This window comes from Coenobita brevimanus, chromosome 20, assembly GCF_032717465.1.
Source record: "Coenobita brevimanus isolate Jiangsu-jjx chromosome 20, ASM3271746v2, whole genome shotgun sequence".
In the NCBI taxonomy this organism is placed as follows: domain Eukaryota; kingdom Metazoa; phylum Arthropoda; class Malacostraca; order Decapoda; family Coenobitidae; genus Coenobita; species Coenobita brevimanus.
Window position 1 is genome coordinate 6,918,121 of NC_136973.1, and position 25,975 is coordinate 6,944,095.

Consider the following 25,975-nt stretch of genomic DNA (forward strand, 5'->3'; position numbering starts at 1 on the left):
CACTGGAGTAAAAAAGTTAAAGATGAATTACAAACATTTATACTGCATTCTCAGAGACTAAAAGTCTAACATCATACAATATCATTAAGACGAGAGAAATCCTAGCAGTGACCAGGTTAAAAATTACTTTAACATTCTGTCACTATGGGTTAACTCCGGTGCTTTGTTCACTCTAATACAAAACCAAAGAAACCCTACAGGTTAAACAGTTACATCTTCACAATGAAAGGTCTCCCCTCCACTGAATACAACTGTCTGGTTGTTGCAAGAATAAGGTACTGGAGAGGAATGCCCTCACATGGTGGCACTGACAGATCTGAATGACTCCATTTCCCACTTATCCAAATGTCCCTAAACTCCCTGTTCCCCAAATGGAGGCTTAGTGGACTGCATGAAAAGGGCAGCTTCAGTCTGCAGTCCATTGGGTTCATACTGCAGATGAATCTGGGGCTACAACAACATGCAAGAATACAAACAGTATTACCGCTCAAAAAGGGCTAATGGAAACTTTATATCCCCTTCATGGAGAGGTCTTTAAAACTGAATAAATTAACCTGTTATCAGAAAGAATATAAATCAAATACTGTACATTGCAGTACTGAAAGGGTTAACCATACAAATTCAAGTGACATCCTTTATGGCCTACTCTTGCTGCTACCAGTGGATTTTATTCAGTTTTGGAGAGGCCTCTTGTACTGAAGGGGGTTAACAGACTCTATATTACTATCTTCTCCAGTTCAAGAAGTCTAACTAAAGCTGCCTAAAACTGTCACAAGACAAAAATATATATACTGTACATCAATAAAAAGATCTCTGGGCTTGATATGTTAAAATAGACTTCCCAACCCTTCCATCAAGAGGTCTCCCAAAACTAGATCAGTACTGTACATTAAAACTGTCCCTAAAGGAAGTAAAACATACAAAAGATGTCATCATAGCAATGGAATTAAAGATAAGTCAATAGTGTCAAGTCAGGGTGACAAGCTGGCCATGTGCACTGGTTCAATCCCCATGAGATAAATGATTTTTTTTTGCCACATAATGCATAGGGTCGGTCGGGGAACGTTTTTAGGGTATTACCCCAAAATTTATTTGAGTAAACTGAAATTACCCCCATCTGGAAAAAAAAAAAAAAAAAAAAGCCACGTCTGTGTACAGATCTGTTAATAGTACGGTACAGCAGCTATGCAACAAATATCCTGGTACATGATACATGGTTGTAAATCTTGTTCACTAAAACTTACATCGTTGATGTGAATCAGTAATATACTGCACGCATTACCTCCCATTACGCATGCATTACCCCAAAAATTTTTAGATCCACTCCACTGGGGTAATTTACCCCTGTTCACCGACCCCTCCGTTATGCCATCAAAGGAAGCAGGTGATCAGCTACCTTTAACTGTGTTGGAATAAGGATGCCTACACACTTAAAACTGGGTAATGTAGAACTGGTTGTTACTGTTTTTAACCTAGTCAGTCCTCACTTAAAGTCAATGATGTATGCAGGGAAAATGATACTGTACTTAAGAGAAAAGACCTTTATGCGAGGCATGCTTCTCATTCATGATTGATGACTTACTTCTCTGGACTTAAAATAAATTTTGTAATGAACTGCATTCAATTTTAGGCAAAGAAAAAGTATTTATTTTTCAGCAGCTCAATATTGAAACAACAGCTTTTAACTTCTTCAACATAGTATTTTTAAAACTTCATTGTTGCTACTTCCAGATGAATTTTTTCAGATTGGGAGAGCCCAGAAGAGGTGGAGGGATCACTAAAGGATATACAGGTATTTAATTTTTCCGGTTCAAAATATCTCTCTCAAGATCCATTTAAGCATCTGAAAACAGCTAGAATACAAGAGAATGTGTCACTGGTTAGGAATGCAAATAAAGATTTGCACGGGAGGATGGGACTTGCATGTACAGTACAGTATTTAGTGTTGTGAAGACGAGGGGTACATTGAGATGGTTTGGGCATGTGGAGAGGATGGAAGATGACAAATGCATGTGGGAGATGAGAAGTGCGAATGCTGAGGGTAGAGTTATGAGAGACATATTGAAAAAGAATGGGGACAAGGTTACAGAGAGGGAAATGAGAAAAAGAGATTACTAGGGATCAAGCAACATGAAGACCAACAATCAGGTGACCAAAGACAGTGCACGGAAGCAAACTTAACTTTTAAAACGATTGAACGAAATGGAGATGAACTGAAAGGGCTAAATAAAAGCCAACTATACCTTCATAGTTCCAAAGACCGAAGAAAGGCTGGCCTGGGGGTCCATCAGGAGAGGGCGGGTCATTGAAGAAGGGGGCCACAATGTCCACAAGCAGGTACTCCCCATCAGCAGTAGAGGAGAGGGTTAGGTTTACTGGGTCGTGGTCTACAGCCTGCCCATTCCAGGTGGTGGTGATTGAGTATTCCAGTGACCTGCACAGGATGTATGGTGGGTCTTTGTTATAAGTTGCTTTTCTTTATTTATTTATTTTTCCCCACCAAGCCCTTGAATCTGAAGACTTTTTTTTTGTCTTACAGGTATAATACAGTATCTTTGTTACCACCATACAGTTTTATCTAACTTAGGTGAAGCTTGCTTTCTGATGCTCTCCTTTGCTATCAACTTCTTCTGTCCAATGACATAACATTATATTTTATTCTTGCTCTTGCCAGACGACTATATTCACCTTAGGAGAGACTCTTCAAGTTGGAGAGTTTTGCTATAGCCCTCCCTAATTCCTTAAATATGAGAAGCCTTTCCTAATCTGAATAACACAGGATGGTGGTAACAAGAATAAAATATAAGTTATCGAAGTGAAGGAGTTTGGTCAACATATCATGGTAAAATCGCTTATAAAGTTTCACCCTTACCTATATAGCTGATCTGACACAGTCCCTAATTACATTACATACTCTGCAGTCTGTGACAAGTCTAATGGTTTCCTGAAAACCTAGAAAACATTTACAGTGCTGGACAGTAACAATATAACCAATTAATGGCATGATGTGGAACCTAGTATGGTGTCCCTGTTAAATGGGTGGCACCCATCAACATGCCAAACCTCCGTACTATTTCCTATGCCTCGCTGTGGTGAGGTGTTGTGCTTAAAGGGAACCCTGGTTCACTGCACTGGACAGTCCTCCAGAGGCAGTTGCTTGCTGCAGTTGGTGGGTCTGCTTGGCCAGACAGACTCGGGTGGATCGACAACAACAACAAAATTACTGACTCTCCACTGAATAACAAACCTAATGGTTTCCTGTAATCCACAAAGCCATTTACAAATGCTTAATAGTAACCAAGTAACTAAATAATGGGGTGATGTGGAGCCTAGTATGATGTCCCTGTTAACTGGGTGAAGAGTTGCAAATGAAGCATCCATCCAGGAAGTAAACCTCCACACTCTTCCCCTTGCCTCACTGTGGCAGGATACTGTCGGCCACAAGGAGACATCAGTTTCCTGAACAGTTCTGTATGAGACAACTGCAGCATGCATTCAATACGGACGGTGGGTGTTAGCACTGAAGTGGTGACATAAGGAGGTGTATGATATGTAGGAGGACTACTGGGCCTTGGGAGCAGGCTGTGAGGCCTATCCTCAGAGTCAGACACATTAATAAAAAAAATAAAATAAAAAATAAAATAATGAAAAATTTGCTTAGTCAGACAAACCTGGGGTTACTCCACTAATATTACTGTATATTACAGGCTGGTAGGAAAATGCTGTGATATTATGCAATGAGAACTGCCAATGCATTTAAAAAAAAAAAGGGGGAGGGGGGAAGGGAACTATGACGCCCAACGCTAATCCAGGCTAACCCAATCTAACATAATCTAATAATGTGCTTGGGTATGCTAAACCTACGATATGCATTCAATGATCTCAAGAAATGGAATGCCAAGGACTTAGTCCCTTCAGCTATGTATATTATTATATAATTTGTAGATGCCTGCTGCTGCTGCCAGGTTACTTTACTTAGATTAGTGTACGGTAGTAGCAGTAGTTGCAAACCCTGGTTCAACTGAATGTGAACCCTGTACTCTGTAGGCAGATGCAGCTCTCCTCCTGCAAGCCACCACCCTCATTTTGCAGGACAGGGAGGAATTTGTGGGATGTTTATATAACCAAACAGCAGAGAGTTTCTAGCTCTCTACCAGAAGTCTTCCTGAAAATGCATAAAATTATCTGGCTAAAGAAAGAATAACAACACAAATACATTTTTTTAAACAAAGAGGTTAAAAGATCTGAAACTGCAGAAGGGGAGTTGTGGGGGGGAGGGAGGTAAAATCAAGACAACATATGACAAGGAAGAGATAACACTACCACAGCTATTAAGAAAAAAAATCTAAACTCAAGAGGCAGAGAGGGAGGAGGAGATGATAACACTGCTGATATTGCTTCGTTCATTTTCGTTTTTGAAGGCTCCAACATGCTTGCATGTGTCGGCCTTGGTCATCTAATGGTGGCTTTCCATGCTGCTCGATCTCTGACAGTTTCCCTATTCAGTCCCTTAACCCTGAGGTCACACTCAATGACCTTGTCCCAGGTCTTTTTCAGTCTACCTCTCGCTGCCCTAACCCCAACATTAACACTTCTCACTTTCTGCACCAAATTATCATCTCCCATCCTCTCCATGCCCAAACCATCTCAATCTACCTCTCCTCATCACAACACCAATACACTCCAGTCCCATCCAAGCTCTCAACTTTTCCATCGTAAACCTAGCCCCACCAGGCCTTGCACTCAAGGACGCACTGCACATCCACCTAATCATTGTCATTTCTGTACATTTGAGCCTGCGAATATCCTCTTCCTTTACTGCCCAGGACTAACTACCATACAGCATTACATTCCTAACACATGCCACATACAAAGATCCCTTAGCATGGAGGGAGAGCCCTCTCAATGTCAGGAGAGGCAACAGCTTCCTGGACTTCTTCCAACCAATCCTCACTCAAGCCACAGAGATAGCTCCAGCCTCACCTCCAGCACATAACATGTCTCCCAAGTAACAACATTCTTGTACACACTCAAGAGACTCAATAGCAAGTTTAATCCTTTCACGCCTGGCAATTTCCACATGCTGTCAAAGGCACACCGCACACATGAAATCAGCATTATTTCTCAGTCTACCTCTAATATCACTACATCTCTTATGCATCCACTTATCAAAAATATTGCACAAGATGGAATTACTTCCCACACCCTTGTGGTAAATCACACATGGCCACTCTCCCTCTTCTTTGATAGTACCGACCCTAGCCCTAGACATCATCACTTTTGTTTTATCTGTGTTTACTCATAAGCCCTTGTACCCCATACCATCTCCACTTCCTGAATCTTTTCTCTGCCTTCCTTTAATTTTCTGCAATCAACATCAAATCATCAGCATATACTGTATCTCCCACGGGAGTCCATTTCTGAAGTCACGTGAGAGGGCACCACATACAGTACCATGATAAACAACAAGGGACTCAAGACTGACCCCTGATGCACACCAACATTTATAGAAAACCGATCACTGAAATCTCCATTCACCTTTACATGGGTGTGAGCATCCACATACATGGCCATAACCACCCTGACCAACCACTCCTCGATCCCAAACTTTCTCACTGCCCACTTCACCAACTCTCTAGGGACTCTGTCAAATGTCTTCTCCAAATCAACAAAAACAAAGTACAGTTCCCTTTTCTTCCTATATATTTTTCCTGTAGCTGTCAAACAATGAATATGGCATCAGTGGTCCCTTTGCCTGGCATAAACCCAAACTGCATCTCATCAATATTCAACTCTTTCTCTAATCATACCATCTACAACTCTCTCCACTACCTTCATTATCAGGTCTAAAAGCTTTTGCTTCTATAATTTCCCCTTTCCAGGGCATCACCCTTCCCCTTGTAAACATTTACAATTACATTCTGCAGCCAATCATTTGGGACAACACACTTACATCTGATCATATTTGTCTGGTCAGTGACTAACCTCACGCCTATATCTCCCGAGGCTTTCAACATTTCAGCAATCAACCCAGACACACCTGCTGCCTTTCCCACCTGCATCCTGTCTACTGACCTGCTCACAGTTGCAGCATCAATCAAAGGCCAAGGGCCAACCACTGATTCTGCTGGCTCCAAATCTTCCCTGTCCCAGTCAAACTCCTCATTCAACAACCCTTCCTTCATCATTCTGCACACACTGCACACCTAATTCCTATTCTCCCTCTCCATATGATCTGCCACCTTAAAAACCATAGTCTTCCTTTCTACACAATTTAGGTTATCCTGTAAAAGTCTCTGTGACTGAGACTTCATCCTGTAAACCTCTTTTCTAGCCCTACGCTTGGCAGCCAAGTATTCCTCTTTGTTACCACCCTTCTTCCATTCCCGGAAAAGCTTTCTTTTCTCCTTAACTCCAGCTTCCACATCCTCATCCCACCACCACATTACTTTATGTCTTGGTGGGCCTCTTGTCCATCCACATACTGAATCAGTATCTCTCATGAGGTTGGTCTTAAGGGCTCTGTACTGTTCGTTAACACTTCCGTCCAAATCTCCCTGTTCAGTCAACACTCTCCTCATCTCATAAAAAGTTCTACTCTGAAGAGGAAGATGAGGGGGAAGGTTTGGCAGAGGTAATATACAAGGGAGTGACTGAGCCAACACCATTAATACAAAAATATTTAACCCGTACAATGCCTCCATCAGCATGGTGCCGACGTTAAAAAAAATGTCTCAATCCCACCGACGTGATGGTGCTGACAGCAAAATTCGAGGCCAGTAGCATCTCAAATTGCTTCAGTCTAGCTATTTTTTTGCTAAGGAGTACCTTAATATATTGGCAACTCTGTGCCCAAGCACTTGTAGCACTGAGTTTGGTTCTGGGTGGGTGGGTAACATCAGTTGGCCACTGTCTGTCATAGCATCAGAATGTCGTGAAAAAGTGTCTGGGATTGGGTGGGTATAAAATTGCAAAAATGCCTGGGATGGTACGGGTTAAATAACATTGGAAGGAAAGACCCGAGATAAAAACAGCGAGAAAGACGAGCGACAAATACTGTATAATGAAATATTTAATCCATTTGCTCTGATTGGTACAATTTGGTATTTAATCCAGCTTACATCAAAAGATTTTCTTCAACTGAAAATTCATGGAAGCCAGAAGCTTCAAAACCTGTCTTCGGTAACTCTCTCTCTCTCTCTCTCTGATGGCTGTACACCTAGGATATGAACTTGGGTTGACCTCAGATGGTATAGTTCAGTTAAAAGAAATCATGTCACTAAGAGTCACCAGGTGGGGGAGATGAAGGTAACACTATGGATGCAGAAAGCTGTAATCTGTACAGGAAGTATGGGGGGGGGGGGAGCTAAGAAAAAGTAATATTTACAGGTGGTTGGGGAGGGGGGGAAGAGTGGAGAAAGGGAGCACAGAACTGATATCTAATGGTTAGGAAGGAAAATTAAGTTAACAGATAAAAACAGCCCAAAACTGCAGTGGAAAGGAGTATACTATTTTTTACTCTAACTTGGCCTAGCTAGATTTTTGTCCTTTGTACTTCATGTCACACTTGAGGTATAAAAAGACAATAATACAGCTCTACAATCTTTCCATAGCACTTCTTCATGACTAACAGCATATTCTAACTTTAGTCTCTTGCTAAAGCTCGGGATTCAAGATGGAGAGATGGAAATTTTAGGCCAAGTTAGAGTAAAAAGAATACAGTGAAAGTGGAGGGGGGAAGCATCAGGAAGAGATGCTAGCTAACAAACGGTGAGGGGATGATAGGACAAAGCTACATAAACAAAAAGCACTAATATGCTGGAGAAAAGAATGGGAGCTAGAAAAGGTACTATCTAATGGAAGGCAGGGTGACAGCTGACAGGAGAGGCTAGGGACAGGGTGACAGTTGACAGGAGAGACTAGGGACAGGGTAACAGCTGACAGGAGAGGCTAGGGACAGGATGACAGCTGACAGGGGAGGCTAGGGACAGGATGACAGCTGACAGGGGAGGATAGGGATGGGGTGACAGCTGACAGGGGAGGCTAGGGACAGGGTGACAGCTGACAGGGGAGGCTAGGGACAGGGTGACAGCTGACAGGGGGGGCTAGGGACAGGGTGACAGCTGACAGGAGAGGCTAGGGACAGGGTGACAGCTGACAGGGGGGGGCTAGGGACAGGGTGACAGCTGACAGGGGAGGCTAGGGACAGGGTGACAGCTGACAGGGAAGGCTAGGGACAAGGTGACAGCTGACAGGGGAGGCTAGGGACAAGGTGACAGCTGACAGGGGAGACAAGAGGCAGGGTTACAGCTGACAGGGGAAGCTAGTTAAGTTGCACTGTGTGTTGGAGGGAAACTCTGTACCAGTCCTACTGACAAAACTTGTGGTTCGCTCGTTTCATTTTGTTTATAAAGGGTCCAACATGCTTGCGTGCGTCGGCCTTGGTCACCCAATGGCGGCTCTCCAAGCTGCTCGATCTCTGGCAGCCTCCCTATTCAGTTCCTTATCCCTGAAGTCACACTCTATGACCTCGTCCCAGGTCTTTTTCGGTCTGCCTCTTGCAACCAACATTCACACTCCTCACTTTCTGCACCCAGTTGTCATCCCCCCATCCTCACCATATGTCCACACCATCTCCATCTACCTCTTCTCATCACAACACCAATACATTCCACTCCCATCCTTCCTCTTAACTCAGCCATCGTAAACCTAGCCTCCCTCCCCCCCTCCCCAAGGTCTCGCATTCAAGGACACATTGCACATCCACCTAAACACTGCCATTTCTGTACGTTTGAGCCTGCGAAATATCCTCTTCATTTACTACCCAGGTCTCACTACCATACAGCATTACACTCCCCCACACGCCTGCAATGCCGCATACTTATACAAAAGCTTCCTCGTCATGAATGCGGTCTGTAAGCATCAACAAACACTAGGACCCGGATGCCTGAACAAGGTAATCAGAGAGACTTCAAAATGGGCTAGATATGACCTTAACTGACCCCTTCACTACAAGGAGGGATTTCTAAGCTACCTGATACTGTTGGAACTAGGAAAAAAAAAAATCAAAGTGGCGTCCTCAAGCGGAAGTGGTTGAGTAAAAATATTAGTGAAAAACGGAGAGTTGAAATTTTGACCTGTGATCCATCGTGTGGCTTTTCACCCCGATTCCTTATGCAAGAAAATAAATCTCTTATAAAAAGGTGTTAGCGAGCTCTCTGAACCAACAAAAATATGGGTCCTTGGCTCGTATTCTAATCGGGTATGGAAGCTCCCTAATACTTCTTCCTTGGAGATTTATTTTTGGATACGGCGGGTTACTATCCTTTTGTACGTTATTTATGCTGCGTATGACGATTTTAGATAGATTAATATCAAGCAGAAGAGGACAGTATGGTGTAATAAGCAAAATAAATCGCTTAGGAAGAAAGGTTAGGGAACTTCCACAACCCACGAGAATACGAGTCCTTATCACTATAGCTGGTTTTGTATCATCTGACAGAACTGAACCACTCCCACAATGTGAATAGTCTCCTTGGTTACTAGTCAAATTAACCCTCCAATCTGACAACATGCCTATCAAGAGCTAAAGGAAAAAAAAAGTTATGGATTTCTCGTATGTAAAACACGATTATAATGAAGATAATTATTAAAACTTTTGTCTTTTATGGTTACTAGTCAAATTAACCTCTTAATCTGACAACACCTGGCTATCAACCAAGTTAAAAAGCGTTACCAATCATTGCCAGGTATATAATGATAATAATAAAATCTGCGTATGAAACTTTTACGAGTCTCCTTGGTTATTAGTCAAATCAACCCCCCAATCTGACAACACCTAACACCTATAATTCCTAGATATTGTTAACATACATCTAACATTTCATAATACAGCTAGCAATGATACATAAAAGTTAAATGTGTTACTGTTATCTCAAGTTCGAGAAATTATTGTACATTAAGTGGGCTTGCCAACACCGCACACTCACTTTCAAAGCTACCGTCTTAAACATAACACTATTCTGTTATCTTGGTGACTGATAAGGGCATGATCACCCTAGCAATCTGGTTTATTTGGTGATAAACGTGAAGACGGAGAATATGTAAACAAAATTATATATATACATTGCCTTTGTGGTCTTCTTTTTTTCACTTAAATCTACTTAGTACTGAAACTGTGTTTTTTATTGTTATTACTATTATTATTACTATCATTATTACTAATACTACGACAATTACCGATGTTATTATTATTGTTATTATTATTATTACCATTATTATTATTATTATTATTATTATTATTATTATTACTGCTACTACTACTCGCTTAAAGGTCGCCTTTGGCAGCCCCTAATTGATGTCAAAAGGCCAGAAATGAGTCATTACTTGGGAACCAATGGCCCGATTGGACTGGAAATTGTTTTATTCTTCAAGTTAGAGCATTTTAACGGTACTTTGCTCCAACAAAAATTGCGTTATGTTGCGCCGTGTTTGCTGTTACAGTACCAAACCAACAAACATACAGAAATTAGATCATTATAATATAATAATAATAATAATAATAATAATATTATTATTATTATTATTATTATAATTATTATTATCATCATCATCACCACTACTACTAGTTATTATACTAATTATTATTATTATTATTATTATTATTATCACCACTACTACTACTACTACTAGTTATTATTATTATTGTCATCATCACCACTACTACTACTACTACTACTACTACTACTTGTTGTTATTATAATTATTATTATTATTATTATCATCATCATCATCATCATCACGACTACTACTACTACTAATAGTTGTTGTTGTTGTTGTTATTATTATTATTATTATTATTATTATTATTATTGTGTGGTAGGTGGAGGCGCTCACCATCCACTCACTTGATGTAGTGCTGCTCTCGGGTGTCTGCCCTTTCCTCTCCTCCATCCTTCTTTCCTTCCATCCTCTTCTGTCTTTCTTTCCTTCATTCTTTCCTTGTCCTCCTGCCTGCGGGTGACATTACAATCCCTCTTGTGTCTTTCTTTCCTTCATTCTTACCTCATCCTTCTGCCTGTGGGTGACTCTACACTGAGTGACAAGCCAAATGGTTTCCTGTACACCAGGAAACCATTTACTACGCTGGGTGGTAACCATATAACCAAATTTTGGCGCCTGGTGGTTTAGTGGGTAATAAAGGTGCTCCAATCGGATTGAGCCGGTGAAGGTTTATATCCAAGGAATGGTTGGGGTTGATTGCCCACGTAATGCCACTCAGGGATGAGTGAGGCTGGTCACTCTCATCTTAAATGCCAGGACCAACTTTCCTAGCTCCGGACTCCTACGCTCCTCATGGGGCAAAGTAGGATTAGATGATGGATGAATGAATTATTATTATTATTATTATTATTATTATTATTATTATTCATTCATTCATTCATTATCATCCAATCCTACGTTGCCCCATGAGGAGCGTAGGCCGGGGTTAAGCATATGATCCTGACATTTAAGATGAAAGTGACCAGCCTCACTCATGAGCAATCAACCCCAACCACCCCTTGGATATACACCTTCACCGGCTCAATCTGATTAGAGTGCCGTAATTGCCCACTAAACCACCAGCAGCCAAAACTAGTTATATAGTTACCACCCAGCATAGTAAATGGTTTCGTGGTGTATAGGAAACCATTTGGCTTGTCACTCAGTGTAGAGTCACCCACAGGCAGAAGGAAGAGGAAAGAATGAAGGAAAGAAAGACAGAAGGGGGGGTGTAAAGTCACCCGTAGGCAGAAGGACGATGAAAGAATGAAGGAAAGAAAGACAGAAGAGGATGGAAGGAAAGAAGGATGGAGGAGAGGAAAGGGCAGACACCCGAGAGCAGCACTACATCGAATGAGTGGATGGTGAGTGCCCCCATCTACCACTAAAATTATTATTATTATCATTATAGGGGGGCCCTGGGCATTGGGCCCACCAAGTCTCCCTGAAACGTTTGCCTTGATTAAGTGATTTTACATAGGGGAATCTGGGGGACATTTAACCCGGCCAAAAACCCGGTTACATGGTTACCACCCAGCGTAGAAAATGGTGTCCTGGGTACAGGAAACCATTTGACTTGTCACTCAGTGTACGGACCATAAGGCATCCCTACACTGAGTGAGTGGATAACGGGCGCCCTCACCTACCACCTGTCTGAACGTTGCTATTCCTCACATTGCCCTAGGGTGGGAATGGAGGTCCGGATGATGATGATGATGATGATGATGATTAATATTAGTATTATCACTACTACTACTACTATTACTACTACTGCCACTACTATTACTGCTGCTACTACCATTATTATTATTATTATTATTATTATTGCTTATTATTATTATCACTACTGCTACCACTGCTATTATTATTATTATTATTATTATTATTATTATTATTATCATCATCATCATCACTACTGCTATTATTATTATTATTATTATTATTTTTTTTTTTTACAAGTTCCACTGCTGCCTTTAAAACTGATCTACCGATTTTCCTCGCAAGTATCAGGTATATGAAAAAAGTTGCAATATTCTATAAAAAAAAAAAAAAAAAAAAAAAAAAAAAAATATTAACGAAGGCAGGGTGATCGGCCTGGAATATCAAACTTAACATGGTGCAATAATGGTATACAAAGGGAAAACTGTGCCCGGAACAAGGGTACTGAGCCCAAACATTTATGGCGAGTGACAGTTCTCTCTCTCTCTCTCTCTCTCTCTCTCTCTCTAGGGGACATTCCGTGAGCAGTACACCTTAACTCCCTCACTGAAGTCGACTCCTATGGGCTATATTCACTTGCATCGCCGTACCCCACTAAACCACCAGGCGCCTAAGGATCTCTGAGTCCCACCCTTGATCCCCCTGCGTTCACCATCAGATAACCATACCAGGAAGTGATAAGGACCCTCGATAACAAGATAGATAAGGGTCACAGTGTAGGTGTGTCTTAAGCTAGGGAATCCCGTGCGTGTTTCTTGGGTCATTCTTGCTGTATTCTGGCGATTTTGTTTACTCCTCTCTCTCTCTCTCTCTCTCTCTCTCTCTGTAAAGCTGCAGCTGGTGGCCTGATGGGTGGGGTGAGCTGGGTTGGTGGGTGGGGAGGGTGGGTGGACAGGAGTGGGCGAAGTGAGTGGGTGAAGAGGGTGGGGTGCATGGGTGTAGTGGGGTGATGTGGGTGGAATGGCTGAAGTGGATGGGGTAGGTGGGCGGGATATGGTGGTTGGGTTGGTGGGATGGGATGGTGGGTGGACTTTGTAGGTGGGTGGGTGGGTGAGTGGGTGGATGCGTGGCTAACGAGGACCAGCCAGGATACAGGCTTACTATACACGGGTGAGAGGGTAATATGGGTGGGTGAGTGGGTGGGTAGGTAGGTGGGTGGATGGGGAGACACAGACCCACTGGGGAGAAGGTACAGTAAGTAGGTCCAGAGTCAGAGTAGGTCCATTTGGGGTTCATGGGTATAATTCCGTCCTTGGGGGAAATGGACCAAGTGGAAACATAGGTCCAGTGGTAAAAAAAAAAGGGTCCATGGAGAGAATAGGTCCACGTGGAAAAAAATCCATGTGGGAATGAGGTATGTTCCTATGGGGAGAAAGGAGGTTCATGGGGGGGGAGAAATGAGGAAAAAAAAAAGTATGTGGAGGGGAAATAGGTCCATGGAGGAAAAAGTGGTCCATGAAGGAAAAATAGGTCCATGGAGGAAAAATAGGTCCATGGAGGAAAAATAGGTCCATGGAGGAAAAATAGGTCCATGGAGGAAAATAGGTCCATGGAGGAAAAATAGGTCCGTGGAGGAAAAATAGGTCCATGAAGGAAAATAGGTCCGTGGAGGAAAAATAGGTCCATGGAGGAAAATAGGTCCATGAAGGAAGATAGTTCCGTGGAGGAAAAATAAGGTCCGTGGAGGAGAAATAGGTTCATGGAGGAAAAACTGGTCTGTGGAGGAAAAAAAGGTCCATGAGAAAGTAAAGGAAAACTTCTACTGATTTAGGTCCACAGGGCAAAAAATAAGTCAAATGGGGAATGGGTCTATGAAGAAAATGGGAATGAGAGAGAGAGAGAGAGAGAGAGAGAGAGTCTAAGGAGGAAAATGCCACTGAAATGGAAATGAGTCAATGGGGGAAATAAGTAGGTGGGGAGATGACCCAAAGGCGCTCCAATCGGATTGAGCCTGTGAAGGTTTATATCTAAGGGGTGGTTGGGGTTTATTGCTCACGTAATGCCACTCAGGGATGAGTGAGGCTGGTCACTCTCATCTTTAATGCCAGGACCAACTTTCCTAGCCCCGGGCTCCTACGCTCCTCATGGGGCAACGTAGGATTAGATGATGATGATGGATGGGGAGATGACCCTTCGGGGGGGCAGCTGGAGTCGGGCTTAACGTGTTAGAATCAGTAAAACAAAATACGTCTAAATTCATAAACAATCCAATCCAAACCTCTCTTAAACACTTAGTATCTTGCAGTATTGTATTGCATGATTAAGTGGTATCACTGGGGTCACTGCTTCTGATGCGGTAGTATTTATAACTGCTGATTACAGGTTTTGAGAGCTAATGAATTTCTTGGAAGAACTGACACTTCCCAGAAAACAAAAGTTCAGCCATTATTATTATTATTATTATTATTATTTATTACTATTATTATTATTATTATTATTATTATTATCTTCATTAGACAAATGAATCAATTACCCTGGCGCCTTAAAAGAAAATATAAATAAATATCCGAAGTTTTATGTAATTTCGAGTACTAATAAAAACTAAGGATAATATTCGTATTTATTATCACTGGTGGCCCACGTATCACAATATTTCGATTAAGTTCCAGAATGATACGTGTGATAAGAAGGAAGATACCTTTTTGGCTGACTGTACACTGGTATACAGGGTGGTTCAGTATGTAACGCTCATCTTTCATTTTAGAGGCAGCTTATCGTGTGTTGCATGGACGGCTTAGTCTGCGTTTTCCATGTCTAACTTGCAATTCGTTTCCTCCTCTCATCACACCCGTTTAAACTGGAGTATCTATTCATTTCCTATTCGCAGTGCCACACCCACGCCTGTCTAGCATGTATTATTTATTTATTTCCTATCCCCATTGCCACACCCACGCCCACACCAGCCAAATACTCATTTCAAAGCCAAAGGCGGCTGTTGTGTATATGTACGCAACGACGTATCTTGCTCTCGTGTTCCTGAACTTGATTCTTCTGAATTCTCTACTCTCTGGCTTCGGCTATCCTGTCATTCCCTGGCTAAATATATCTGCACTGTTTACTTATCCCCTAATTCTACTGACTGAAAAATTCTTCGACTATCTTACTTCTACAATGGAACACATTCTTTCCATTTCTCCTTTCTCTGAATCTCCATTTTAAGAGATTTGAATGTTCACCACCACTTTTGGCTCTCCTCTCCTTTCACTGATCCACCTGGTGAACAAGCCTCCATCTTTTCTATCCTTAATGACCTAGAGCAGCTTGTACAGTACCCTACCCGTATCCCAGACCGCCCTGGAGAGAGCTCTAACATACCTGACCTCTTCCTTACAACTAATCCTTCTGCTTACACTGTTAATCTTTCTTCTCCATTGGGCTCCTCCGATCACAACCTTATCACCTTAACCTGTCCTATCACTCCGGTACGGCCTGTGGACCCTCCAAAGAGACGTCAACTGTGGCACCCTGGAGCTGTGGACTGGGAGGCCCTCAGGCAGTACTTCTTTGATTTTCCCTGGAATGATTATTGCTTCCATGGCCGTGAGCCATCTGAGTGTGCCGTGCGTATTACGGAGGTTATTCTCTCAGGCATGGAAGCATACATTCCCTTCTCATATCCTTTGACCAATGCAAGAAAGCCTTAGTTTAATCACGCTTGTTCTAATGCTGTCCACAACAAGGCAAGGGCCTATAAGAGGTACCAGAGCCAACCCACCCTTGAATCACATCTTTTTTATGTTTCTGTCCAGAATCGTGCTGTCTGTTCTTCACTCAGCTAAAAATAATTTCATCCATACTAAATGCTCTCAACTCTCCAACTCGAATTCTTCCCGCTTCTTCTGGCACCTTGCCAAAAACCTTTTGAACAACTTTACCACATCATCCTTCTCTGCTCTACTCTGATGGCTCTGTAGCTATTTCTCCTACTGATAAAGCAGATCTCTTCGCTCAGATTTTCTCCTCCAATTTTACTGTAGATGATTCCGGTGCTGTTCCTCCATCACTTCCCGTCCTCAGACTTCCCAATGGCTGACATTAACATTTCTTCAGCTGATGTATTTTCTGCCATCACTGGCCTCAATACTAACAAGGCATATGGCCTGATGGAGTCCCTCCTGTTGTTCTCAAGAACTGTGCTTCTGTGCTTACACCCTGCCTAGGTAAACTCTTTCGCTTTTGTCTGCCAACTTGTACTTTTCCTTCTTGCTGGAAGTTTGCTCTCATTCAGCCACTCCTAAAGAAGGGTGACCATTCCCAACCCTCTAACTATCGTCCAATTGCTTTATCATCCTGTCTCAAAAGTTTTCAATTCTTAATACAAAAATTTAAAGCATCTTTCCTTTCCCAACCTTCTTTCTGATCGTCAATACGGGTTTCGTCAGGGATGCTCCACTTGTGATCTTCTCACCTACCTTTCAGACTCCTGGTCATCCTCCTTTCGGGATTTTGTCGAAAGCTTTGCCATTGCACTTGACATCTCAAAGGCTTTCGATCGAGTCTGGCAATAATCTTAAATTTCCAAACTGCCCTCTTACGGATTCTATCCTATCTCTGCTTTCATCTATAGCTTCCTTTCTGGTCGTTCTATAGCCGCTGTTGTAGACGGCCATCGTTCTTCTCCTAGATCTATCAACAGTGGTGTTCCTCAGGGCTCTGTTCTATCACCAACTCTCTTCCTTTTATTCATCAATGACCTTCTAAGCTGTACATCTAACCCTATCCACTCATACGCTGATGACTCCACCCTTCACCTTTCCATTAGGTTCCCGCAACGTCCATCTCAGCAGTTACTTCAACAAACAAGGGATGAGGCTATGGCACACCTGATGTCTGACCTGACTCGTACCTCTGACTGGGGCAAAAATAATCTTGTTTTTAATGCATCAAAGACTCAGTTCCTACACCTATCAACCCAACAAAATCTTCCACAGGAGTACCCACTGTTTCCTAACATCCAGCTTAATCCTGCATCATCCTTAAACATGCTTGGGGTTTCAATCACCCGGGACATATCTTGGAAAGATCATATTACATCTCTTGCAAAATCAGTTTCCATGATTAGGTGTGCTAAGCTGACTCCGTACCTTCTTAACCCCTGCACAGTTGTTGACTTTATACACGGGTTTTATTCGCCCCTGTGTAGAGTTCAACTCTTATGTGTGGGGAGGCTCCCCACATACAGCTCTTCTCAATAGGGTGGAGTCAAAGGCTTTTCATATCATTAACTCTCCTTCTCTTACTGGCTCCCTTCAACCTGTCTCTTCAACGCACTGTTGCATCTTTATCTCTTTTCTATCGCTACTTTAATGGTCACTGCTCCTCTGAACTGTCTGCATGCATTCCTCCACCTCTACGACGGGCACGTAGCACCCGTCTAGCAACAAACTCTCATCCCTTTTCTGTCCAAGTCTCTAATGCAACAGTTAACCGTTACTCCCAGCCCTTCATTTATGCAACAGGTCAACTCTGGAACTGTCTCCCTCTGTCTGTATTTCCTGCTTCCTATGATCTCCATTCTTTCAATCTTTGTGTCCAGGCATCTCGACATGATCGGATCTTGAATTTGGCTCTCTTTTGTATTGTTTTTGTTTTTCTTGGAAGGAACAGTTTGCAGGCTCCTGGCCTTTGGTTCCTTCTTCCTAGCATAAGAAAATGATCTGTCCCCGCAACACACAAGATACATGGTGATCTAGTATAGTGCTATTTTCGGCTCACCCTGTACTACCCAGCCACACAAAATACTCTAGTTAGGAAGTAGTGCTAGGGAGCTTCCTATGCAAAGAAGTCGGCCCACTGCAAATTCGACGTCAGTTCGTAATAGACAGCACGTAAACAATGCATCAAAGTCCACAACAGCCCAAACATCCATAACGATCCACGAAAACACAGAAAGTAAATGATGACTGTGTACACATTTCCTCGTTGCGAAAGTCGCTAGCACCTCTTCTTTAACGATTTATTCCCAAACTACCCATTACCATCCACTTTTTTGCTTCTTACATCTTTTTCATCTCGACATAGATTGCATGTATCAAGATCCAGAGACCTTGGCATGTATAACACAGGAAGACAGTAACGGAACAGAATCAGAAATACACCGTCAAGGAAGTGTTATTAGTAAGCTTCCTAATCAGAATATCACCTTAGGCGGTATAAAATTCTGCCGTAGCGTTCATAAAAAATTTAAACAATTATTATGATAAATTAGTGTTCTTAGCATTTAGTTGGAAATAATTTTGATTCGTCGTATTTCTTAACCATTAGCTTTGATTTAAAGTGTGAACTGTTTTTAGCTGTAGGTATTAAGATAAAAGGATAAAATTATAAAGACTTTAGTTAGCGACTCCTTCAGTTCGGTGACGTATTATCCATCTATAGCTAGACGCCTTAATCTCGTTTAGAGTGGCCACAAACAAATCGCCTCCATGTTGCCCCATCCCCTGCAGTTTCGTTCCCCTTCCCCAACTTACACCCCCTCTCATAAATCGCTCTACTCCATTCCACCATCTAATCCTCGGTCTCCCCTCTCCCCCCTCCACCTCTCACATACACTCTTCTATCGTTCTCCATCCTCTCCACGTGTCCAAACCACCTCAACATATTTCTCCTAACGCCTTCTATCACATCCACAGTTCCACACCTTCCACTTCCTTACTGTCAGTTTGTCTCCCCATATAACTCCACATGCTCCTCTCAAATAACTAATTTCCACTGCCCTCGCCCTTGACTTGTGTCCTTCCAACAAGGACCAAGCTTCCATTCCACACGTTACAGTTGGTATCACAATACTATCATGCAACTCATTTCCTTATTTCTTGTCACTGCTTTCAATGAACCAGCAATCTTTCTTCTTCTTGTACTCTTTCAAGCATTTCACCCTCCAAACTTCCATCCGTACTCATCACACTACCCAAGTACTTACTGTAATAACACTCACATTTTCCATTTTCTCATCATCCAGCCTCACTGTGCATTCAGTAACTTCATTTCTCAAAAAGATCATATCTCTACTCTTCCCTACATTCACCTTTCGACTCCGTTTCTTACACCCAAACTCATTCACCAAGCCCTGCAGTTCCCCTTCGTCTTCACTTAACAATACAGTATCATCTGCAAACAACAGTAAGTTTCCAAACGCTGCCCTCTCTCATTAGGGCCGCTCCAACATCCACTGCCCTACTTTGTATCCTTAATAACCCCATCAGTATACAGACTGAACAACCACGGACACAAGACAAATCCCTGTTTCAATCCAACCTTCAAGTAGAATTGACTCAGTTCATGATCCACACGCACTGCAGCCTTAGCGCCCACATACAGGCATTCAACAGCTTCCCATTTACTCCAAGTCACTGTACCGAAGTATTCTTAATATTTTCCATGTTCCTTGTCTATCCACATATTATCTACGGTAGTTTATTCTTGCAACTTCAGGGCAATTTCATTCGTTAGAAAATGCCTATCGTACTGAAGGGATTAATGAAGGCTATATCTAACTTCTCCAGTTCGAAAAGTCTCCCCAGACCTGAATAAAAGAAAATGAAAGAAAAAGCGAGAAATAGACGTCAGAGTGAATTTTAAGAAAGTTTATAAATGCAAAACTCGTTATCTCGGGATGTGTTGTGTCATGAGTTGCCACCAGTTATTTATTGTTAGTTGTTATTATTATTAGTTTTACTGTGCACATCCCATCTTGCTTCTGAGTGGCATGTAGGTTAACTCTCTTGTCATGATGCAGCACTAGCACAATGGAAAATCACAAGACAGAGCGTAAGATTTAAGAAAGTGAAAGATTTATATTATCGCGTGGTGAATTTTATCATCGCCACTGCATCTTACCCCCTCCTTTTTCTTTCTTTTTCATAAGTTTCAAAATGTCATAACTTGAACATAACCCTAACTTCAGCACTATGACATGGCCTTTCTCCTATCCTCGACACATTCACTTTATATTCCTTCCTTATTAGCAATATTCTCTTCATACTTACGGCTCTTCCTCAAAATGGTTGGTAAACAAAGAAGTTGACGAGTCTCACTATCGTAAAAAGTCCACAAAAGTTTTACACGGCATCCCAGCTATAATTTATCGACGAATAGCCAGACATTAATAGTATCCGCATGAAAACACAAAATATCTCTTACCTTTCCATATCCACACCAAAACAGCGTACGTGGCCGCCTCACTCAAGTGCTGGAATGGGAGACTCCGGTATCTTTTTTTTTTTTTTTTCCCGATTTATTTTGTATACTCCTTTATATTCTCCTCCACGTTACTTATAACTTTTTAATATCGCTATACGTTGCATTAGTAACTTTTAGGCGAGAATGGAAACGTCACAGGCAAATTAAATCGCTGAGGAAGAGCTGTTACGAAACCTCCAAACCTAACACGGGTCCACCTTCACTACCGCGCAGGATCAATACCTTTCACTTTCATCCATTCATTTAACTCTGCTTACCAGACACAGCAGTTAACAGAACCAATCCCCTTTCCACTGCTAACATTACAACAGAAAAAAAAACAAATGGCATAAAACACTAGACACAATATAACTGGGCCTATCAAACACGAAGAAAAACTCACCCAACCACTCTCACCGTCCTTGGCGGGAAATTCAAACAGGGGATACCTTGAATAAACATTACTTTGAGTCATCCCAGATTCAGCCAGTCATGCATTAGCCGAAGTTACAAAATTACAAGAGAGAGAGAGAGAGAGAGAGAGAGAGAGAGAAAGAGTCTGTTTGAGGTGAATATCTACACGTCCAGGCTGGCAAATCGACAGTGCCCATTTTCGTCACCAATAATTTCTTCCCCCACCACCATCCCCATTCATCCCCTTCCTCCCTCCCACCCTCCTCCCACCTCATCTAATCCCTTCCCCCACCCCCACTGCTCCACCTCCCACCATCTTCCCGGAATCCCGCCCACACCACCCAGTCCTCTCTCTCTCTGTCTCCTCTCTCTCTCTCTCTCTCTCTCTCTCTCTCTCTCTCTCTCAAGAAAAAAAAGCTGATAAGGTTGATTTGGGGCAGACCTAACGCGTGACCCAAAACGATCTACAATGAGAGAGAGAGAGAGAGAGAGAGAGACCCCAAATATTTCAATTCTGTTAATAAAAAGCTACACTAACAGGGATGAATCCACAACTGATGACTTGAAACGGCCTGAAGCGACCTGAAGTTGCCTAAAGTTACCTAAAGCGACCTGAGGCGACCTAAAGTGACCTGACGCAACCTGAAGCGACCTAAAATTACCTGAAGCAACCTGAAGCGACCTAAAGTGACCTGAAGCAACCTGATAAAGTAACCTGAAACAACCTGAAGCGACCTAAAGTGACCTGAAGCAACCTGATAAAGTAACCTGAAACAACCTGAAGCGACCTAAAGTGACCTGAAGCAACCTGATAAAGTAACCTGAAACAACCTGAAGCGACCTAAAGTGGCCTGAAGCAACCTAAAGTGACCTGAAGCAACCTGATGTGACCTGAAGCAACCTGAAGCGACCTAAAGTGACCTGAAGCAACCTGATAAAGTAACCTGAAACAACCTGAAGCGACCTGAGGGGACCTGAAGCGACCTGAAGTGGCCTGAAGCGACCTTAAATGACCTGAAGCGACCTAGTGACCTGAAGCGACCAAAAGTGACCTGAAGCGACCTAAATTTACCTGATGCTGCCTAAATTTACCTGATGCGACCTGAAGCGATCGAAAGTGACCTGAAGAGGCCTAGTGACCTGAAGCGACCTAAAGTGACCTGAAGCGACCTAAAGTGACCTGATGAGACCTTAAATGACGTGAAGCAACCTGAAGCGACCTAAAGTGACCTGGAGCGACCTGAAGCTACCTGAAATGGCCTGAGGCGACCTAAAGTGACCCGAGGCGACCTTAAGTGACCCGAGGTGATCTACAGTGACCTGAAGCGACTTGAAGTGACCTGAAGCGACCTAAAGTGACCTGAAGCGACATCAAGTGACCTGAAGTGACCTAATATGACCTAAAGTGACCTAAGGTGACCTGAAGTGGCCTGATGTGACCTAAAGTTATCTGAGGTGAATTAAAGTGACCTAAAGCTCCCTGAAGCGACCTGAAGTGACCTGAAGTGATCTGATTCAACCTAAAGCGACCTAAAGTGACCTGGAGTGACCTGATAATCTACTTACCCAACATGACTGATGACCTAGAATGAGTCAACGGATCCAAGTCTCTAAGCTGACCTGTGTGGATGTGACGCGACCTGAAATGACCTCTCTGCACCTGACTAGCTGTTAAGGGCCTGAATCTATCTATCTATCTATTGCCAAACGTCTTAAACTTGACTGACCGTGAAAGGATCCATACTGACGTGCCTGAAGCTATATGAGAAGGACCTGGCTCCACTTCACCTGACCTTTTTGGGGAGAGTTGACCTTGGATGACCCTATTTACATCCAAACTGCCGTAACCTGACCTGAAATGACCGTACCTGAAGTGGATGTGGTGAGCCTGAAGCTGAAGTGGTAATCATGAACTTTATTAATCCTAACTAGACTTAAATATAGTGTTTCAGAGTTTACTTGAAGTGGGCAGGTATATGAGGAAGGGAGGTGTGAGCTGGGGGGAGGGCAGCAAAATGGCGGGGGACAGAGGGACATGGAGGGGATTTGTTTGTAGCCACCCCTTACGGGATGAAGGCGTCTGGCAATAGATAAACAGATAGATAAATAGACAGATTTAACTTTGCTATGGAGGCTGATTGGATGTGAAGGGCTTGACTGGACGTTAAGTGGACTGGAAAGACCGAACTGGACTCTGACCAAAACTAAGCTGAATTTATCTATCTGGACTTGAGATCTTCCTCGACCACAAATGACCTGACTGACACCTAACCTTACCAATACATTCCGGTCCCTTCCCTTCCGTCAACCCTTCAATCGTAAATCTAGCCCCCTCCTCGCATTAGGACGCACTGCACATCCATCCAATCATTGTCATTTCTGTACGTTTGGGCCTACCAATATCCTCGTCCTTTGCTGCCCAGGTCTCACTACCACACAGCATTACACTCCTAACACATGCCGCATACAAAGATCCCTAAGCAGGGTGGGAGAACCCTCTCAATGTTACAGTGGCGTGAAAACCGGGGGACACAGGCCCACCCAATGATACTGTTGGGAGAGGGGGCGATAGGTGCTTGGGCCCACCCAACATTTTCCCACAAAAATAATGATGTATAGTGATATTACATACAAAGGACACATTAGTGATCACTAATGTGAGTAATTTCTTAAATGTACTTAAGAGCCATTGACAATGTCAAGGGGGGTCAAAGGGGTTAGCTAACCCCACATGAGCAAGAGCTCTATCCCTTTACGTTATTCCTATTCTGTGTGACCAAAGCTTAATTGCTTTTTCTTCGTACTTATTTGAACTTAGAATATGTTATAATATCCAGAGCATACGGCCTCAAAACGTCCTTGAAATTGGTACATTTTCAAAAATTTCTTTGTGGGGGCTCACAGCGCCCCCCTAAACACCCCCGAGGTTTGGGCCTGCTTCACTCGCCATCCCCCGCCTTGTGCCCCCCGTGTCACAACTGCTCCTACGCCTATGTGCTGGAGAGGCAACAGCTCCCTGAACTTCCTCCAACCACTCCTCCTCCCAGCCCCACCTCCAGCACATAACACTGCGATGGGAAAGAAGGTCGGGATGATGATGGTTGATGATGACTGATGATGGATGATGACTGACGAAGACGACGACGATGATGATGATGATGATTACTTGCAACCATCACACCAGTTCACTGATGCCTCCTTGATTAATCCTTTGAGAACAAAACACTTTTTTCGGCAAGAATAAAGAGAAAGTATATCGCATGAGGTATGAGAGAGAGAGAGAGAGAGAGAGAGAGAGAGAGAGAGAGAGAGAGAGAGAGAGAGAGAGAGAGAGGACACACTAACCTAAGACACACCAACTAATTAACTCACCTGACGTAAGCCGCACCTGTCACCATCAACAAGGCCAGCACACACACGCGCCACCTGAAAATAATAATAATAATAATAATCATCATCATCATCATCATCATCATTTCATAACTTCATATCTCACTAAAGAAAAATAGCCAAATTTGCTATATACAGTACTTCTTGCAAACCAAAATACCTGATAACTTCAGATCAGTAAAAAAAAAAAAAAAAAAAACTGCCTTCCTATATACCTCCTTGATAACAAATACTTTTCACAACTTCACATCTCAGTAAATGAAATATGTACATACTTCCTTGTAAACAAAACAAACATCAAACTTCACAACATCATTAGAGAAACGAATATAGAAAAACCATCTTCTTTCTTACACAACTTCTTTAGTTCTAAAAAAAAAAAAAATCCTTACACACACACAGAATGGAAAAAGCGTCAAGCGTCTGGCAGTCGTGTTTTGGCGCCAATTTTTCGCCTCACTCATGGCTCGAGCTCCTTCCTCTCTTTATCCTCAAATTCACGTCCCATACAACGGAATTACCGCCAATTTGTATTTATCTGATGGAACTGGCTCACTTTGAAAAATAAATCGTGGATGTAGGAAATCTAATGCGGTAGGAATGAGTGTCACTGGTTACTATACTCTTTTTACTCTAACTTGGCCTAAAATTTCCATCCCTCCGTCTTGAATGCTGAGTTATAACCGATTAACACTAGAATACGGTGAGTCACGAAGAAGTGCTATATAAATGATGTAGGGTTGTATACTCATCTTTTTCTGCCACTAAGCTACGTGAAATAAGCTGCAAAAGGACGAAAATCTGGGCCAAGTTAGTTAAAAAGAAGAAAAAAAGTGTCGAATTAACCCTCTAATCTGACAACACCTGGCTATCAACCGAACTGAAAGAGGGTTAGAGACCTTTGCCAGGTTAGAGTAAAAGCACTATAGGTTGACACGAGTGATGAACGGTTCGTAGAGACATAAAAAAAAGCGACATTATGCCTTGGTGAACAAAAAACAAGCAGACAGTTATGGCGGGAAGCGGTGGCCATATAAGGGGGCGGGGAGCTGACTCACTTCATTCTTTCTGCCCGATGACGTAATTTTCCCTTTAAGTCGTGCTGTCTCTAAACGATTTTTTATTCACTTTTCAAACTAGAGGGTTAGATGTAGCCTTGATTTATTTATTTATTCATTTATCCTTTTGTTTTCTTTATTTTGCCGCACCCACCAAGCCAGCCCTATACAGTGCGTGTCCCTGTGCCACCCAATCAATGAAACACTGTGCTTTCTGGAACGATGGGGTTCACGCCTACGGAAGGAGTGTTAGGAAAAACATCTAATGGAAGGAGTGTTGGAAAAAATGTCTAATGGTAGCGTTGGAAAAAAAGTCTAATGGAAAGAGTTAGGAAAAACGTTTAATGAAAAGAGGATTGGAAATAACGTCTAATGGAAGGAGTGTTGGGAAAAACGTCTAATGGAAGGTGTTAGGAAAAACGTCTTAAGGAGTGTTAGGAAAAACGTTTAGTGAAAGTACAGTACTGTTAGGAAAAACGTTTAGTGAAAGTACAGTACTGTTAGGAAAAACGTTTAGTGAAAGTACAGTACTGTTGGGAAAAACGTTTAGTGAAAGTACAGTAGTTAGGAAAAACGTTTAATGAAAGTAGTTGGGAAAAACGTCTAATGCAAGGACTGTTACGAAAAACGTCTAATGCAAGGAGAGTAGACCTTTACCAAGACCAGAGTTT

At 42.5% G+C, this 25,975-nt stretch overlaps 1 protein-coding gene across 1 annotated transcript in view; it reads right to left on the minus strand.

Moving 5' to 3' along the window:
• The window catches only part of LOC145391971 (uncharacterized), a 56,898-nt gene extending 32,620 nt beyond the window's left edge, over window positions 1-24,278 (minus strand). Inside the window, exons 1-2 of the mRNA XM_080266481.1 lie at window positions 24,229-24,278; window positions 2,244-2,434 (exon numbers count right to left, since the gene is read on the minus strand). Of these exons, the coding sequence (XP_080122607.1) occupies window positions 2,244-2,434; window positions 24,229-24,254 (217 nt within the window). The 5' untranslated portion in view covers window positions 24,255-24,278. The remainder of the gene's footprint in view (window positions 1-2,243; window positions 2,435-24,228) is intronic.
• Between the last annotated feature and the right edge of the window lie 1,697 nt (window positions 24,279-25,975).